The 19,063-nt window shown below is 51.5% G+C and overlaps 1 protein-coding gene across 2 annotated transcripts in view; it reads right to left on the reverse strand.

Moving 5' to 3' along the window:
• Positions 1-2,184: 2,184 nt before the first annotated feature.
• ARFGAP3 (ADP ribosylation factor GTPase activating protein 3) overlaps positions 2,185-19,063 on the reverse strand; it is a 54,801-nt gene continuing 37,922 nt past the window's right edge. For both annotated transcript variants that reach the window (XM_043562802.1, XM_043562803.1), the window contains 5 exons: positions 18,378-18,509; positions 12,590-12,713; positions 11,600-11,690; positions 4,675-4,796; positions 2,185-3,260 (listed from right to left, as the gene is read on the reverse strand). In XM_043562802.1, coding sequence (XP_043418737.1) covers positions 3,243-3,260; positions 4,675-4,796; positions 11,600-11,690; positions 12,590-12,713; positions 18,378-18,509 — 487 coding nt within the window. In that variant the 3' untranslated portion in view covers positions 2,185-3,242. The remainder of the gene's footprint in view (positions 3,261-4,674; positions 4,797-11,599; positions 11,691-12,589; positions 12,714-18,377; positions 18,510-19,063) is intronic.

Genomic DNA, 19,063 nt, shown 5'->3' on the forward strand with positions numbered 1-19,063 from the left:
CGCTCTCTGCGGGCCTTGGGAGCCGGGTGTGGGCAGGGAAAGGGCTGGGAACAAACCAGAATGGGTGACGGCGGAAGAGATGGCCTAACACAGTAGCGCCAGGGGTTAACAAGGGCAGCCTGTCACCCCCCCTAGGGGTGGGGCTGGCAGGACAAAATTCCCCCATTCAGACTGTGTGAGAGACACCAGGGAATCAGCGAGCAGGCCCTCAGCAACCTGCCCTCAGGACGCTGATAATTCTACAGAGCTAGGAAGGCAAATGGGCAGGAAACACACAGCAGAGGAGGGAGTGGCAAGAAGGCAAACGTTCCGGGAAGGAGCCGAAAGCAGGATGGGGGATAAGAAGTGCCCGGGCTTGGGCTGCAGTTTTTAAATGGGAGATCAGGGTCATGGAGAAGGTGACTTTTGAGCACAGACTGCACTTGGGGTAAGAGATCTGGGGGTAAGGTCTTGGGCGGGAGAAAGGGGCACAGTGGGTTGGCAGGGGGAGCGCAGGGAGGGGCCAGGGGAGAGGACCCGGGCTTGTGCTCTGGGATGGGCGGAGGACCAGCGAGCAGACCCGGCCCGCAGCGCGTCAGGCTCTAGGTGCGCCTGGGGGTGGGGCCGCGGAATTCCGGGCGGGAGGTCACCTCTGACCGCCCGGTTTGCAGGGTGAGCGCCTAGAAGGGCGAGGAGGACACGGCGGGCAGGGCAGGGGTGCCGAGCTCACTCGTGCGGGCGGGGGCTGGTGGGAGCCGAGCGGCCGAGGCCGGGCTCCCGGGCCCAGCAGGTGGAGCTCCGCGCCCGGCGCCTCCTCGCCCTCCCGGGAGCCCCTGGGTCTCCGCCCCGCGGGGGAGGGAAACCAATCGGGGCCCAATCGGGGCGCACCCACAGCTCGGTTCACATCTAGTTCCCAGCCGCTCTCCAGGGTGATTAAATAATTCTGCATTTCCAAGGAGAATTTGTTCTGGTAAACGCTTTGTAAAACTAGCCCCGCCCCCTGGCTTTCTCAATTTCTCAGAACTATCATCCGGTCCTTACCGGCTTTGCTCCCAAGAATGAAAGCGCAATAAACCCCTTTTCCAGAGCACCACGGCTTAACCCCCGAGCCCAGGCTGGGCCGGTTGCCACCAGACCCTTGGATCGGCCTATTTCCATTTTCTTTTTTAATCCGTAGGTCCAAAACATGTTTTGTTAGAACAGTTATTAACAACATCCTTACTATATACGAAGCACTCACACTGATAATGAAACAAAACAAACACCGAGGCCCAAGGATAAACGGGCCAGGAACACAAACAAAACCCCCACGTGCAGCAGGAGGCCCACCTGCACACGCACGATGCACACTCACACGTGCTGGGGAAGGTGTCGGGCACTGAGATGTTTTCTCTGAATACCTCGGACAGGGGGTCCAGAAGGCCCTGAAAAGGCACCCAAGCCGGGCTGGGGGGTGGGGCTGCAGAGGCCCTTCCTTGTGAGGAAGTTCAAGGAAAAGCCACTTTCAGAGCTAGAGCAAGCGAACCACCTTGGGCAGGAAATCCAGGAGGATTTCCTGGATGTGGAATGAGCCCAGGCCCCGGCCTGGCTGGAGCAGGGCCAACCCAGTGTGGAAATTTCTTGCGGACACTGTTAGGGACGGAATTGTGTCTTCCTAAAATTCGTGTGTGTAGGCCCTAACTCCCAATGTGACTCTACGTGGAGATGGGCCTTTAAGGAGGTAGTTAAGGTGAAGTGAGCATAGAAGGGTGGGGCCCAGATCCCACAGGAATGGTGCCCTTGTAAGGAGAGGAACAGAGCCCAGCCTCTATGAGGGCAGAGAAGAGAAGGTGGCCTTCCACAAGCCAGGGGGAGAGTTCTCTCCAGAAATCACCCCTGATGGCACCTTGATCTTGGACTTCTGGTCTCCAGAGCCGTTCAGCCCCCGGACTGTAGTATCTTGTTACAGCAACACATTGGGCTCGGGACATGCCACTGTGCACATCCTCACTTTCAGCAAGGACACCCCACCTGCCACTGCCCTGGGGACAACACCTCAGTTAATGACAGCTGCACATCAGGCCCCAAACGTACATGAAAAACAGATCCATCTCTAATTATATCGTAGTTCAAATGCATGCCAATGTTATATCATGAGCCCTGATTTACAAGATTCATTACAAAGGCTTTTGCAAAAAATAAAATAAAATAAAATAGGCAACACGATCTGCTGCAAGGGTTTATTATATTTAGAAGTCTACAAATTTGATCTTTTAAGAAAAATTCACAAAATATTCAGTTGAAACCACATTTCTGGTTCATCAGATTTCAAATATATTTTACTGTGCTGAACAATATATTCTAACGCTGTCTAAAACACAGCCAAATTATTTTTCTTTATTCATTTATACACATTCTGTAATTTTTTGAAAACCAAGATTAAGATAAAAAATATTAACAAAACTACCCAGTTACAACTACTGTTCTCCCCTGTACTGAGATATTTCCCGTGGGTCTGTCTTCTTACCTTATTCATTTTAAATTCTGTCCACTATGTCGGTTCGTAAACACACTCAGGAGATTCTCAGCTGACATCTCCCATAAATTCAAACAGCAACACCGTGTCCGAAGATTAATTCCCTTGGCAATGCAGAAGCTTAGCCTTGTTAAAAGTGCTCACTGTAAATTATTTTTGAATTCATAGATCATACAAAGGGACAGACGGCTTTAAACATTATTTTGAAATCACTGTGACATGTGGAAATACAAATGAAGCAACCTGCCAAATTAGACATTTTTGGTCTGTTGTTTTTATTCTTTGCTCCCTTTTGAATGAAACGTGTGTTGGTGAATTCGGTTTCTCCGGGCCCCTGGAGCATCGCTGCTTGGGGTAGCCCTTCGCCCACAGGTCACACGGCACTGAGACCCCCTCCCCCAGTCCCGGAACGAAGGCTCTCAGCCCCCCAGAGGTGGGAGAAGCCCTTGTCTCCAGACCCCCAGCTGCTGGAACCAGATTCCACACAAATAAAGCAAGGCTACACACAGATATGCCCAAAGGAGCGCATGGGCAGGAAGGAACGCAAAACAGAAATTACAATAAAGCTTCTCCTACATCAAAAATGAGAATTTCTCAAAGGAAATATTAGAAATCAGGAATGCATGTATACCATGTGAAAAAGCGGCAGAAAAATCTGCAAAACTGTCTGGTCTTCACTGCGGTCTGCGACGTGCTCACTGGTTCACGTCAAGAGGCCTTTCTGGAAACGCGCGGCCCCGCGTGGGTGCTAAGAACCGTAGCGATCCTGGCGAGAGAGAAGCAAGACGCACGTTTGCTCGCGCTCAGCGCCGGTTTCTCCCTCTCACGCGCACCGAACGCTCAGCGTTCCCAAACTGACATCGCAGTGAACACGGAACACCGACTGTCTGTCTGGCATCTGGAACGTACGCCGCACCCCCGCCCATCCCCTCAAAGAGCCCAGTAACTGGAAGGGGCGTGGCCACAGCCGGGGCTTCCTGATGCCGAGGTCTGCGTGGGCGGGGCCGTGGACAGGAGGACATCCTGTCCCTGAGCCCCGCGGCCACCTGCGGCTCCCGCGCTGTGGGAGGGTCTGTGGGGAGGGGCGCAAAGCATCTGGGGGGTGGGGGTGGGGAGCCAAGTGGGGAGCCTCTCTCTGGGAGGCAGGTGTGACACAAGTGGAGTCTGAACCCTGAAATTCTGGCTCAGCTGAGCGATCCCGCAGAAGCAACTTAACCTCCGTACCTCCGATTCTGCATCTATAAAATAAAGGTATAAAAGAGGGGTAACCTGTAAAAGGGGATGACCTTCCCTAAAACATGGATGTCACCTACGTGGAAGGACTGATGTGGGCTCAGCTGACCTCAGGGACATGAAAAGAGCCCCGTGAATTGTAACCAAAGGTTGTTCTCAACAGCAGCCAAAACAGCAGGAAGCTCTGGGCGGAGGGGATTCTCTTCAGTGGGGGCCGCCCCACCCCCTCCCCAAGCAGGGAAGCCCCTTCAGAGGCACCAGAGGCCGCACTGATTAGGTCCTACCGCCCGTGGCCACGTTTTCGCGTTAGTAGCAGCATCCTAGAACAACAGCACGTGCACCAGAAGGTTCACGAAATAAGCCTTAAGCGATGGCCCTCCGCGGTGGTACGCGAGGATGCCCCGTCCCTGCCTTATTTCGGAGACCGAAATACCACGTAAATCCCCAAATTAGGGAAGAGTTAAATAAATGCTCTGCATTTTCGCTCAACAGAAGGTAGCTTCTGAAGAATTACACAGAAACGCTCACAGCAGAGCACCACGGAGAATGTCAAGTCATCTGTACAGCCGAATCCTTTTGAGTTCTAAGAAGATGTGCATAGAAATCAAGAACTAAAGTAAAATATGCCGAAACAGTAACAGAAGCTGTCCTCGGGATCATGGGCAGTTTTTATTTTCTTCTTCCTATTTCTCTGTTCCAACACAGGAGAGAAGCGCAGCATACGATCAATTCCTGTAACAATTCCTCTAGAGTCATCAACGAGAACATTTAAAGCAAAAATAAAAGCCCAGTTTCTGGTTTTCATGACGCCCCGGGTTCCACCGTAGCAGACATATAAGTCAACAACAGGAAATCGAATTTGCCGGCAGGTGAAGAGCGGTCCAAGTTGCATTTTCCACGCCGGAGCCACCACCCCACTCCGTTCCTGTCACCCCCGGGGCACTGACCTGGATGGAAGTCATGACGCCGTTAGCGAAGACCGAGAGCTTTCCAGCAACGGATCGCACTCCCTGCTTAAACTGGGCCATGTCAGGCGCAGTGGGCAGCACGCTCGTGAGGTTGTAGCTTCCTGCACACAGAACAGATGCCGTTTGTCACTGGACCGTGGCGACAGGCGGCACAACCGGTGCCCAGGGCACTCCATGACCTTAGAGGGCACAGAATCCCCTCCCCTCCCGCTTCCCGCTTCCCGCAGGCAGCAGCTGGGGGGAAGGGAGAAGAACCTTGCGGTGGGGTCAGGACCCTGTTTCAGTGCCAGCCCCACCCTGAACTAGCTGTAAGACCCCGTACGAGAGCAGATGTCGTATTGGGTCTTGGGACCACCAGGGGATCAAATACTGGCACTGTCTCTTCTAAGCTGTGTGTCTTTGGAGAGCTTTCTCACCCTCTCTGGGCTCCTGGTTCCTCCTCTGAACACAAGATCTGACAGGTAAATACTCAGTAAATGGCAGATGGGCGGACATCTCTAGGTTTTGAGTGCTCAACATCCTCCCCCCCCCCCCGCCCTGCGCTTTTGGTACAAGCCCTCCTCCCTTCTCTTGGGGAGCCCCGTGGACTCCATCCAGAGGGGTGGGCGTGTGACCCAGGCCTGGCCGATCAGAGCCTTCCTGGGACTCCTGTATCTCTCAGGGAGAGGAGCCTTTGCTTGCTCTGGGGCTGCCGGTGGGGATAAGGCACCGCAGCGGCCGCTGTCTCTGTCACCCGCCACTCAGGGCAGGGGAAGCCTGCAGGACAGGAGAACGAGGTTCACTAGGGAGGGGAGCCAAACACACAGGTGTCTCTCTGAGGCTTTTCTGACTCTGAGCCGGAGCCAAGCTCACCCCCCCCTCTTGCTTCCTGAGGCCAGAACCAGTGGGATTTCTTTGCTTCGGCTTTGGCGGCCGGCGGAAACATCAGCCTATTTCCACCAGTGCAAGGGAAGCGCATCGGCGGTATCGCACCTGAGCGGCGGCAGCTCCGGAGCAGACAGCCAGGGTTTCGGGCTGAGGCTCCGTCACAGAGGTGTGACAGAACGCTGGAGGGGCCCCGTGACTGTGAGCGAGCCCAAACCCTGCAGGTCCTAGGGTGCCAAGCCCAGCCACCCCCGCACGACCCAGCCGCACCCACCTGCCCCTTAAGCAACAGAAGCCAGTTCCCTTTCCAAGAAAAAACGGAATGGGTGTGTTTATCTTTCCACACGGACGCCGCCCAGAAGGGACAGTGTGGATCCCCAGCACGGCTCCCGTGCCCACCATGCAGGGAGGGGCCGCCGGTGCGGGTTCCTCCCCTCTCTGCTTCCAGCTGACTTGTTACTCATTTTTAATTTTGTTTTTATTTCTTTCAAACATTTTATTTTTGAGAGACAGAGCGTGAGCAGGGGAGGGGCAGAGAAAGAAGGAGACACAGAAGCCGAAGCAGGCTCCAGGCTCCGAGCCATCAGCACAGAGCCCGACACGGGGCTTGAACCCATGAGCTGAGACCACGACCTGAGCCGAAGTCGGATGCTCAACCGACTGAGGCACCCAGGCACCCCTCCAGCTGACTTTTTAAAGTTTTGCAGGCCTTGGCCAATAAAAGAGTGGAGGCCCAGCCTGGACGCTGGATCTGGGTTCAAATCCTAGCACAGTCGCTCACCAGTGTTGCTACTGGCCTGCAGATGGGTCTTCATAGCAAACAGGAAGCTAGTATGAGATCCTGAGGGTGCAGAGGCAGGGTCACGGCTGCGCCACTACCCGGAGAGGTCCACAGTGGCTGGGTAGGTCTGGACCAGAGGTCACAGGAGGGACCTTAGCAGAAGCACCTCCACTTACAAGTTTCCAACTTGGGAAATTTTTAAAATTTTTTTTTAATGTTTATTTAGTTTTGAGAAGCAGAGACAGACAGCATGAGCAGGGGAGGGGCAGAGAAAGAGAGAGACACAGAATCTGACACAGGAGTCAGGCTGTGAGCCGTCAGCACAGAGCCCGACACGGGGCTCGAACCCACGAACCGCAAGATCGTGACCTGAGCCGGAGCTGGACACTGAACCGACAGAGCCACCCTGGCGCCCCTCCAACTTGAGAAGCACTTAAAGAAGAGAGCACAGCTAAGGCGGGACAGCTCTGGGACCATGATCTCTCACTGACTAGGTACAGTCCCCAGGTGCCCTGAGATGGCGGCCCATCCCCTAGAGTCCTTCCTCTCCTCTCCTCCCCTTCTCTGTACAGAGCTCCCAAATTCTAACCCTTGCAACAAGGTGTGTTCAGGTGACAGGGTTCTGGCCAATGGGATGTAAGCCGAAGTGCCATCCAGGGCTGAGGCCTGCCCTTTTCCCTGCCTCTTCCCGCTAGCAGGGATGCAGATGGGATGGCTAGGGCTGGAGCAACCATATTGGGCATGAGGTGAAGTATGGAGAGGAGATCATGAGCAACAAGAAGAGAAGGGCCTAGGTCCTTGGCATCTGGGAACATAGCACATGTCCTGAACTGCCCCCCCAGAGTCCCATGTAAGAGGGAAACGAACTCAGATCTGATTTAGCCTCTGTTATCGTGCACCTTTACTCCTTACTTAATCCTCACTATCCATCTAAGTCCTGGGAGTGTAAGCAGCCTGCCAACTCCGGAACGGGTGTCAGGTCTCTGGCAGGGAGGTGGCTTCCCGCCCTCCGCCTGTAGGTCTGCTGCCTGCAAACCTGTGAAAGCTGATTGAAGGTCTCCCGTGTCTGTGAGGTCTCCCTCCTCCTCTCGTATCTGGGTGCCGTGTCTCCTTTGAGGGCCGCCCAGGGCAGCAGAGCCCCGGTGCGCTCAGACTACACAATGGGCTTCAGGAAATGACGGCTCAAGCTGCTTCCTCAGGAAGAGGCTCCCTGACCTATGGTCTAGGTCAGGTGCCCGGTCTCCCTGCTATCTATCTGTCCCCATTACACCCCCAGCGGGCTTGGTGCTGAGGACATCATCACAAACGTGCTTTTCCAGAGCTTACTGCCTACTGGGGAAGGCAGACAATCAACCGATAACAGCACCGGGAGAGCTCGGCCAGCAGTTAGAGGCCACCGAGGCAGTCCAGGCACGAGTGGCTGCGGCCGAGCCGAAGCTGGTGGCAGTGGGGTGGGTGAGTCCGAGTGTCCCGAGGAGGCTTAGGGACCAACTGGCAGCGGGGGGCTGGGAAAGAGAGAAATTAAGGCTGATTCCCAGGTTTCTGGCTCAAGCAACCGAAAAGGTGGCAAGACAGAGACAGAGGCCCCAGAGCGTCCAGGCCAGGGGACGGGGCCAGCCGAGCCACGCCACATTAAGTGGTTGGCGTGGAGGCCCTGTATCAGTCGGGAAGGCCAAGTGACACCGTGCTAGCACCTCACTGTGCCCGCCACGGGCCGGCAGGGGGTCCGCTTTGCACAGTCACCCGAGATGGGGGCCCATGGGGCCGTCTCTCGGTGGAAGCCTCGGAGGCCACCTCCGCACAGGAGGAACCACGGCAACGTGCACACGGCGCCTGACACTGGCCACGTGACATCCCGGCCGGGGCAGGGGACGTTCCTGTTTGTGCTGGAAGGGGCACGAGCACAGTGACGACCATGGCTCCCGCGCTCAGCTGGCGGAGGGACCCGCTGACCGGCACCCCGGCTTCCAGGGCTCCTTCATTACCCGTCCGTTCGTTCACTCGAAAGACGCATCCTGAGGGCTTTCCCTGTGCCGGGCATGCCAGCTGCCAGGGGACGGAGATGAAAACGGACAGGTCCTGTCCCCGAAGGGCTTAGGGTCCAGTCCGGGGGGGGGGGCTCATCAGATGGCCTCTACCCTGGTTACAGCAGAGGATGCCCGGAGCGTGCACCCAGGGCTGGAGCAGGAAAACGCTGGGAACTGAGCCCGGAAAGGCCCACAGGAGCTGAGAGCCAAGCGGCAGGGAGCAAGGGCAGGATGTGAAACCTGGGCCAACCAGAGACTTCTGGGTAGAATCAGCCCGGAGAAGGGAAAAGGGGTAGCTGCAGGAGGTGGGAGGGTGGCGCTGCGGAAGACCGAGGAGCCCAGGACGGTGCCCCGGCTCCTCAAACAATCGATTTTCAGTAGACGGTCATGTACCCGTTTCCCTGAAATGGGGACGAAGGGAGAGAAGAAAGGGTTTCCAACATGACACGAGTGACGAGTTTAATAACGAACAGAGCACGGCAGTGACCTCTCTGCCACCCGCCCAGCAGCCCTGTGCCCAAGCGACGAGACTCCGGCCGGCGGCCGACTCCGGGTCGGCGACGCCACGGCGCAGCTGTGACAAACACATTCACCGCCTGACCAAACAAAATCACGTGGCTGCGGACTGAGGCCAGTGCTTGGAGATCTGCGGGCCCCGAAGAGGTCGCATGCCTGGACTGCGGGCCTGAGTAAGAGGAAAGGCGAGCAGCCAAGGTGCCCCAAGGGGACAAAGCAAACAGGTGCACGGAGCAAACGAGTGAGTGGGGCCTAGGAGACAAGGGCCTCAGCGTCTCTGGCCCTCCCGGTGGACACGCTCAGATTCAAATAGCCAGAGTCATTTTCTCAAAAGAAAAACCCCGAGGGGACAGACTGGGCTTGGAGCTTCTGCTCTCCCAGAGCTGCCTCTGTTCTGTCATTCAGTGCCCTGAGTGGCTGCCTCCTGACACAGGACCCGGGTGATGGCAGTCCCACCTCCCCCAGCTGACCCTGCTCTGGGAGGATGGCCACAGGGACCGGCGCTATGCCAGGCTGGCGGTGGGTGCTTGCGTGTGTTTTTCATCTGGTCCTTCTGGTATCCTGAAAGGGAAGGGCCCTTGACAAATGTCCAGGCTGCTGGATTAAACACATCCCCAGGAAGCATTTTGTTTCGCCAGGAGGCATTTCGAAGCTGGAGTCATTCCCCAGTCCCCCCACCACAATGAAATTATAAAGTATACCATGATCTCCTCAATGACTGAGATTTCACAGATGGGAAAGCTTCTAAGGTAAGAAACCCAGAAGAGTCTCTTAACCAGCTTTTGCTGTTTGCCGAAATGCACTCTTGACAAAAAGTAAATATTTAATAAGAGTTGTTCAATGCGCTTACACTTATGGTCGTTACCGAAGGCAACTTTTATGATGCGCTTGATGGAAGATGCCAAGCGAGGGTGACCACGGTCTGAGCCGTGGGCTTGGATGGAGGAGGGAGCACGAAGGCCGGCAGGGGGGGTGGGGGGGTGGGGGGGGTGGCACCCTTTCTGTGACCCTGAGTTTGGGACCCACACAGGGCCCAAACAATTAAAGAACCTTTGTTCTCTGAAAGGGGACAGGAAAGCATACATGGGCCGGCCACAATTGTCCTTCAACAATTGGAAAGAGTTTTCATTTGATCTCCAAATGTTTTTTTTTCCTTTTTTAAACAAACAGGGTTTCAGAGTGAAACTTCCAATAACCTGAATTACAAAATCACACACAGCTGGTTGTGGGGGGACGACTTTCAACACCTGAGGTTCTGAGGGGCTGACCTGATACCCTTTTGCCGGGGGGGGGGGGGGGGGGGGAGGCGGGGCTGTGGGGATGCTCCCCTGCTCCCCTCCGAAGGGCGCAGGGCCAGCACCCCTCCACCTGGGAAGGCGGCCACAGGAGGAAGTCCTGACAAGAGATAAGAATACAAGTCCAGGAGCCACCCTGCCCCACCCGGACTCGGTGCAGAAGGCAGCCCAGAGAGCGGCGGGAGAGCCGCAGCCCCACCGAGCACCCCTGCCTGCAGCAGCTGAGGCCCTGGCCCCCACCTGCCCCTGGGGCCCTGCATCCCCTGGGTGGAGAGCTCCTTCCCACAGCAGCAAGCAGCCTGGTGTGCTTACTGAACCTGAGGGCCACAGTGGATCTTCCAGCATCCCCCACACCCCAGAACTGAAGGTTCCAGGCACTCGGGTCTGTCCCACGACCTTCTCTCTTGAGGCTGTTTCTCGCTGTACTCAGAAAACAGTTGTTCTCTGCAGCTGCCCATGCTGGTCACCTGTGCCCAGGCCTGGCTCCTCCAGGTTTGGGGACGAGGGGGAGCAGGTGGTCCTGGGCCTGGAGCATTTGGCTCTGGAGGTCCCCTCCCCCTGGGCTCTCCCGCCGAGTGGGTTCCTGAAGTGACTTCAGAGGACACCGCTCCTTTAAAGCGAGCTGTGACGAAGGAAGAACACACAGCCTTCCCGTCGCCTTTGGCCAGGCTGAGGCCTGGGTAGGACTCAGTCATGGCTCAGGGACCCAGAGGCACAAGCAGAGACCGGCTCGGCTCTGGACGTCCAGGATGGGCCCATGCTCTGAGGTGCACTCCCTGGGGCTCCCTGGCATCTCTCGTCCATGGGGTCTGCACCCTAAGAGGGCTGGGGAGACAGGAGATTCCTCTGCACCTGCCTGTTTCCACAGGCACATTCTGCCTTCCCTCAAAGACTGAGCCTGGTGAAGTCCCCTGTTCTACCTGCCTCTGTCTCCCCTGGGTGCCAGACACCCAGGTGGCACTTCACACATAGTACCTCACTTAAGCCTCAGTGCCACCTTGCGCGGGATGTAGCATCTACCCGCTTCACAGAGCAGGAATCTGGGAAGACTGGAAAATGACATGAAACACTCAAGGTCTCAGGCAGGGAGCGGTCAGTGACAGCTAGGAGCCCAGGGCCGTCCACCCGCGGGGCTGTGATACTACACAAATCGGACACGGCCTTTGCACTGGACCAGGAAACATGTTCCAGGAAGATGACTTCTCTGGCAACCCGGGGACGTCGCTTAAATGTCCTGACCCAGTCTCCTCACACGCCAGGCCTGAAACGGTAACTTCTGCTCTGTTCACAGAGGGGGTAAGAGCATCACGTGACGGTTGCGGATGATCTTGGAAAAGTAAAAAGTTCTATGCAGAGAAAACGTACTCACGCCGTAGACACGGCGGGCACCAACCTTGTTGGCAGCCCCGCCCCCGCATTACCTGCCGTCTGCTTCCTCTGCTCATCAAACAGATCTGCTGAGCTTATGGAGGAACTCGCCGAAAGCCTCTCCAGCCGAGCCCTGGTTTCATACTAGAGAAGACAAGGAATAGGAAACATCAGGCTCCAAAGGCTGTGAGCAATTCTGCAAAAAGAATCAGCAAGGAGCTGTCGGTTCACAGCTGCTCAGGGCAGGGGAACCAGAGAGCAGCAGGGCACCTCTGTCGCGGCGCTGTGCCCACCAGCGGCCAGCAGAGGCCACTGCACGGCTGCCCACATGGGCTCTGCTCCGTGACTTTCAAAGTAGACTTAAATGTTGCCAGCTTTAAAATAAGGCAGCTTTTAGGGGGTGGGAAGAGCAAGTGGTAACTCTAAGCTCCTGAAGTGCCGGGCAAAGCTCTGTTGCTACGAAACAGACTCAGTGCCTTTAGGAAGCAGCTCCCTGTGTCGCCCAAGAAACCTGGCAGTGACGCGCGCCTCCGAGAGCTTTGGCAAAAGCACACCAGCACCCCGACATCAGAAAAAACCTTAGGCCTCTCCATTGCCGTATGATCCTTCTGTGTAGCAAGACTCCTCTAAGGCGAGAGGCAACAACCTGAAAATAAATCTATATACCCTCCCCGAACATATCTATATACACCATTTAACTTCATTAATAATAATTAAAAAGTTAAGTAAATTACAGCTGTATCAAAAATCGCCTGAAATTTTTTCTCAACACATTAAATAGATGTGTGTTCACAACACTGAGAGAGGAATCAGAGAAACGTGAGACACGGTCCCTACCTTCTAGCCAGTTCTCCAGCTGGGGCAGTGAGGGAGAGGAGTCAGGAGGACCTGGGTTTGAGTCCCGACTCCATCACCTTGGGCCCAGGGGCCTCTCACGCTCTGAGTCCCTCCCACTCTGCGCCTATCACCTCCTCCCCTGGCTCCCAGGTCCCTGCTCGCTTCCTGCTCAATAGGGCTCACACACAAACTCTCTGGACACTTACATCAGCTTGGGCTTGTCGTCCAAAGTACATATCTGATGAAATGGCTTTGACATTGCCAAACTTCTTCTGGGCTTCATCTGTGTTCTCAACTGGCTCATAGTCTGGCTTACGGCGGGCAGTAGGTCTATAATTAAAAACAGGCAGAACAGGAGCGACGTCAGCAAGACGGTGAAGTAGGAAGTTTTCTACCATCGTCCCCCTACAGAACACTGATTTTGACAACTGTCCACAGACAGGACGCAGGGGTGCAGCAGAGAGATTCCAACACACTGTTGGGAGTAAAACGATCCAAGACTGGGCACAAGAAAGAGGGTAAGAGGCACAGTTTCACCTTCCCTGAGTCACCCCTCTCCCCGGGTGGCACAGCTCAGTACCAAGAGAGAGCCCCCTGGCCTGCGATATCTCCCATGGGGGAAAGTGAGAGGCTGGTGAGTGGGAGCCCGACTTCCCCTGCTGGGTGGGACACTGCAGAAAATGCCCCTTCTTTCCCACCCCACCCGGAGTACTGAGGTGATCTGCATGGCTTAGGGGCTGGGAGAGGCTGGAAGCACAGCAGCCAGGGCTCAGAACTCAAAGGCACGTAGGTCCCACCGACCATTTTGTGGACGCCACGAGGAAGCCTGCTCACAAGCAGCTGGGTACACTTTGCCCGTGGAGCCCCCCGCTGGCCCATGGATGCCTTCCAACGCTCTGTGCACCTCACCCACACATCTCCCACCTTCATAGTCGGCTCCCCACACAAGCCCCCACAGACGGCGAGGACAAGCCTTTGAGCGTGTGCAGAAAGCCAGCCCGCTCTGGGGCTGGGAGGAAGTACACAAAGGAGCATCTCCGGGCACCAAGGGAGAGTACACAGGAGGCTCGAGCACCTGGCCTGGCCTTGTGGGATTGAGAGACGGCATTCATCTGAAGAATCCAGCCCCAAAAGGGAAGTGGGGTATTTCCATAGAAATAGAGTGGCATAGAAATAGAAATAGAAATAGAAATAGAAATAGAAATAGAAATAGAAATAGAAATAGAAATATAGAAATAGAAATAGAAAATAGAGTGGTATTTCCATAGAAAAGGTCTGAGAAAGCTTCAGGATCCCTAGCAGGGCTGCTGGTGAAGGCATTGCTCATCCCAAGCCAGTCGGTAGAGACAGGAGGAGGTGACTCTTCTTCTAATGCGAAGACAGCAACACAAGACGCCAAGCAGCACGAAAAATCAAGGAAACGCGACACCACAAAGGGAACGCAGTAATTTTCCAATAACCGATCCCAAAGAATCGGCTGACAAAGATTTCAAAATAACTGTTTTAAAGAAGCTCAGCAACCTATGAGAACACGCACAACTCAACGAAGTCGGGAAAATAACACGCAAACAGAGTGAGAAGTTCAACACAGAGACGGAAATCACAAAAAAGAACCAAACAGAGACTGTGGAGCTGAAGAATACAACAGAGGACATCAACAGCAGACTGAGTCAAGCAGAAGGATTTGTGAACTCGAAGACAGGTCATTTCAAATCATCCTGTCAGAGGAGAAAAAAAGAAAAAAGAATAAAACTGAGTGAAGAAAGCCTATATGAATTATGGGACACTGTAAGAAACTAAGTTATGCATTACAGGAGGCCCATCAAGAGAAGAGAGGGCAAAAGGGGCAAAAAGCTTATTGCAAGAAATAACAGCTAAAAACTTCCCAGATCTGGAGAGAGATATGGACATTCGGGTACACGAAGCTCAAAAGTCCTCAAAGAGATTCAACCCAAAGAGATCTTTACCAAGACACATTATAATAAAACTGTTAAAAATCAAAGACAAAAAGAGAGAAAGATAAATACCATACGATTCAACTCATAAAAGAAATCTTAAAAAAAAAACATGAATAAACAAAAAAAGAGCAGAATCAGAAGTATAAATATAGACACAGACAAATGATGGTTGTCAGACAAAAGGGGGGTGGGAGAATGAGCCAAATGGGTGAAGGGGAGAGGGAGATACAGGCCCCCAGTTATGGAATGAGTAGGTCATGGGAATAAAGGTAAAGCATAAGGGGGGAAAAAAAGAACTTTTAAGTTTTTTTGTTTTTTCTTTTTGTTTTTCTGAGGCAGGGGGTGGGGGTGCAGAGAGAGGGAGAGAGAGAGAATCCCAAGCAGGCTCCACACTGTCACACGGGGCTCGAACCCACACACTGTGAGATCATGACCCAAGCCAAAATGAAGTCAGATGCTTAACTGACTAAGCCACTCAGGTGCCCCCCCCGAAAAAGAATTTTTAAAGCAACAAGAGAAGAGAAACTCATCATGTACAGTGGAATCCCTGGGAGACCATCAGCAGATTTCTCAGCAGAAACCTAGCAGGGCCAGGAGACAGGGGAAGGATATATTCGAAGTGAAAAACAAACAAACAAGCAAACCCTGCCAACCAAGAGACTTGTGTCACCGAAATCCTAAAAGGAGTCTTGGAAGCTGAACTGATGAATGCTAATTAGTAACACAAAAACATGAAAGTATAAAACTCACTGATGGAGGTAAGTGTACAGTCAAATTCACAATACTTGAATGCTGCAATGGTGGTGTATAAATCACTTACCTCTGTGTAAAAGTTAAAAAACAAAAATGGTAAAAATACAGCTACATTAATTTATTACTTGATATACAATATAAGAAGGAGTAAATTACGACATCAAAAACATAAAATGTAAAGGGGGTAGAGTAAAAAGGTAGAATTCTTGTATGTAATCTAGGTTAAGTTGTTATCCACTTAAAATAGACTGTTATCGTGGCGCCTGGGTGGCTCAGTTAGTTGAGCATCCGACTTGAGCTCAGGTCATGATCTCGCAGTTCGTGAGTTTGAGCCCTGCATCGGGCTCTGTGCTGACAGCTATAGGCTGTTTATAGACTGCTATAATTATAAGATGTTTTATGTAAGCCTCATGGTAATCATAAAGCAAAAATCTATAGTATACACACAAAAGAGAAAGAGAAAGAAATAATAACATACCACTATGGAAAGTCATCAATTCACAAAGGAAGACAGCAAGAGAGGAAGAAAGGAACAAGGGAACCACCAAACAGCCAATGAACAATTACTAAGATGGCATTAGTAAATCCTTACTTTAAACATAAATGGACTAAATTCACCAACCAAAAGACACTGAGTGGCCAGATGGATTAAAAAACAAGGTCCAATGACATGTTGCCTCCAAGAGACTCTCTTCAGCTTGAAGAACACACATAGGCAGAAAGTAAAGGGACTGAAAAAGATACTCCACGCAAATGTAAACCAAGAGAGAACAGGGATAGCCACACTTATATCAGATGAAGTGCACTTTAAGCCAAAAACTGTAACAAGGAACAAAGGTCATTATATAACTATATAAATGTGTATGTGTGTGTGTGTGTGTGTATATATATATATATATATATACACACACACACACACATATGATCAATTATAAATATATATGTACCTAATATTGGAGCACCTAAATATATGATATAAATATTAACAGATCAGAAGGGAGAAATAGTACTGTAATCACATAGGAGACTTCAGTATCCCACTTTCAATAATGGACAGATCATCCTGAAAGAAAATCAAGAAAAACTGGACTTCAACAGCATTTTAGACCAAATGGACAAACAGACACATTCAAGACACTCCATCCAATAGCGATAGAACACACATTCTCAAGCACACATAGAACAGTCTCCAGGACAAATATATGTTAGGTCACAAAATAAATTTAAATCATACGTTATGTTTAAGAAAGTTGAAATCATATAAAGTGTCCTTTCCAACCATAATGGTTGCAAGTAGAAATCAGTGACTGGAGAGAGGAAAACTGGAAAATTCACAAATATATGGAAATTAAACAACACATTCCTGAACAACCAGTGGGGTCAATGAAGAGATCAAAAGGGAAATAAAAAAATATCTTGAAACAAATGAAAATGGAAACACAACACACCCAAACTCATGAAACACAGCAAAAGCAGTTCTAAAAAGGAAGTTTATGGCCACCAGGTATCTGAAAAGATGCTCAACATCACTCATCATCAGGGAAATGCAAGTCAAAACCACAATGAGATGTCACCTCACACCTGTTTGGATGGCAAGTACCAAAAGAGGTAAGTATGGAGGAGAATTGGGGAAAAGGGAACCCCTGTATGCTGTCGGTGAGAACGCAAATTAGCAGAGCCATACAGAGAACAGTATGGAGGCCGGTCCCTCAAAAAATTAAGAACAGAGAGAACAGAGGGGCGCCTGGGTGGCTCAGTCGGTTAAGTGTCTGATTTCGGCTCAGGTCATGATCTCACGGTTCATGAGTTCAAGCCCCACATCGAACTCTGTGCTGACAGCTCAAAGCCTGGAGCCTGCTTCGGATTCTGTGTCTCCCTCTCTGTCTGCCCTTCCCCCGCTCTGTCTCTCTCTCTCTCTCTCTCTCTCAAAAATAAATATTAAAAAATTAAAAAATTAAAAATAAAAAATAGAACTACTAGTTGATCAGCAATCCCACTTCTGGATTTGTATCTGACACAAACAAATCAGTATCTCGAAGAAATCTCTGCCATGTTCACAGCAGCATTATTCACAATAGCCAAGATACATGTCTGTTGATGGATGAATGGATAAAGAAAATATATATACAGTGGAACATTATTCAGCCATTAAAAAAAGGAAATCCTGCCATTTGTGACAACACGGATGAACTTGGAGGACATCATGCCAAGTGAAACAAACCAGACAAAGAAGAAAAATACCGCACGATTTTGTTCCTATAGGTGGAATCTAAAATTAAAAAAAAAAAAAAAAAGTCAAACTCATAGTGTGGAATGGTGTTTCTTTCCCACAGCCTTCAAGGTAGGGGAAATGGGCAGATGTTCAGAGGGTACAAACTTCTATTTACAAGATGAGTAAGTTCTGGGGATGTAAAGTAGGCAGAGTGACCAGAGAAAGTAATACCGTGTTATATACGTGAAATTCGCTAGGAGTACAGATCTTAAGTGTTGCCAGCACACAAAATGAAAACAAACAAACAAAAAAACCCCCAGCCCAAATAGGTTAAACTAATTTGAGGTGAGGCAAATGCACTTCTCATTTATAATGTATACTAATGCCATTTTACTTTTTAAAAAGCTGACAGTAGTAATTTTGTAAAAGGATTTCAGGCCATTTAAAAAAGCCTGAAAATTCTAAAAAAACATGAGTAAATATCCAAAGCACCCGACATTTGAAGGAATTTTCCTATTTAAACAGACCCAGCATTCTGATCTTCAGCTCCCTGTGGAGGTAAGTTGGTGAATACTGAGGGCACTGTTTGCAATGCACGGAAGACACCGTTCCGCATCACGCAGGATACAAAATCAGTAGGCTGGCCACAGACTGCAGTCACCCAGCATAATCCCAGGCTGTGCCTGTTGTCCCAACGTATTACTAGGTCTCCCTGCACTTTTGTCCGGTTTGGACAGGAGATTGTAAAGTCTTTCATTCATAATCAACAACTGGAGGTAGTTGTTCGGCAGGTGAACGGACAAACAACTCAACAACGAAGAGGAAGGAACATCATGACAAGCGTCTCACATGCACTACGAAAAGTCAAAGAAGCCGGTCTAAAAAGGCCATTTGCCGTATGATTCCATTTATAGGACGTTCTGGGAAAGGCAAGATTGTAAGGTCAGAAAACAGACCAGGATGCAAAGAATATTCTTGAAACAGTAGAATAAAATCATTCGCTAGTCTTAGAGAATTTCCCTGGAGACCCATGGCCTCAATATTTACAATCCCACTGTTCTCTGTTCATACCTGTCTGAATAGCCCGTGGGTTTCAGGATAGTGTCCGTATCTTTGATGGTCTCTTTTTTCCAATAGGAATCTGAACTGTCATCCCAGCTAGAAAAAGAACTGCTCCTTAACTCCATCGGCTCGTCAAAGTACCTGTATGAAAAAGAGGGACATGGTGACTTGGGAGACCTTACTGATGTCCGCTCACATGGGGTGCACGGCGGCTACACTTCCTGGGCCTTGCAGTTGGAGTGGCCATGTGACGAGAGCTGACGAATGAAACAGAAGCAGGCGTGAGGAGAGTCATTTCCAAGGCCTTTAAAGTGCCTGTGCTTGGGGCGCCTGGGTGGCGCGGTCGGTTAAGCGTCCGACTTCAGCCAGGTCACGATCTCGCGGTCCGTGAGTTCGAGCCCCGCGTCGGGCTCTGGGCTGATGGCTCAGAGCCTGGAGCCTGTTTCCGATTCTGTGTCTCCCTCTCTCTCTGCCCCTCCCCCGTTCATGCTCTGTCTCTCTCTGTCCCAAAAATAAGTAAACGTTGAAAAAAATAAAATAAAATAAAAAATAAAGTGCCTGTGCTCAACTCGCCCAGTCCCTTCTTCCTGTGCCACATGAAAGATAAGGTGGTTTTCCAGGCGCTCCAGCCTCAGGCAGGAGAAGCTTCCATCCATCTGGAAGATCAAGGTGTTACTCAAAGGACAGGTAATCTG

This window comes from Prionailurus bengalensis, chromosome B4 (assembly GCF_016509475.1).
Source record: "Prionailurus bengalensis isolate Pbe53 chromosome B4, Fcat_Pben_1.1_paternal_pri, whole genome shotgun sequence".
Lineage (NCBI taxonomy): Eukaryota > Metazoa > Chordata > Mammalia > Carnivora > Felidae > Prionailurus > Prionailurus bengalensis.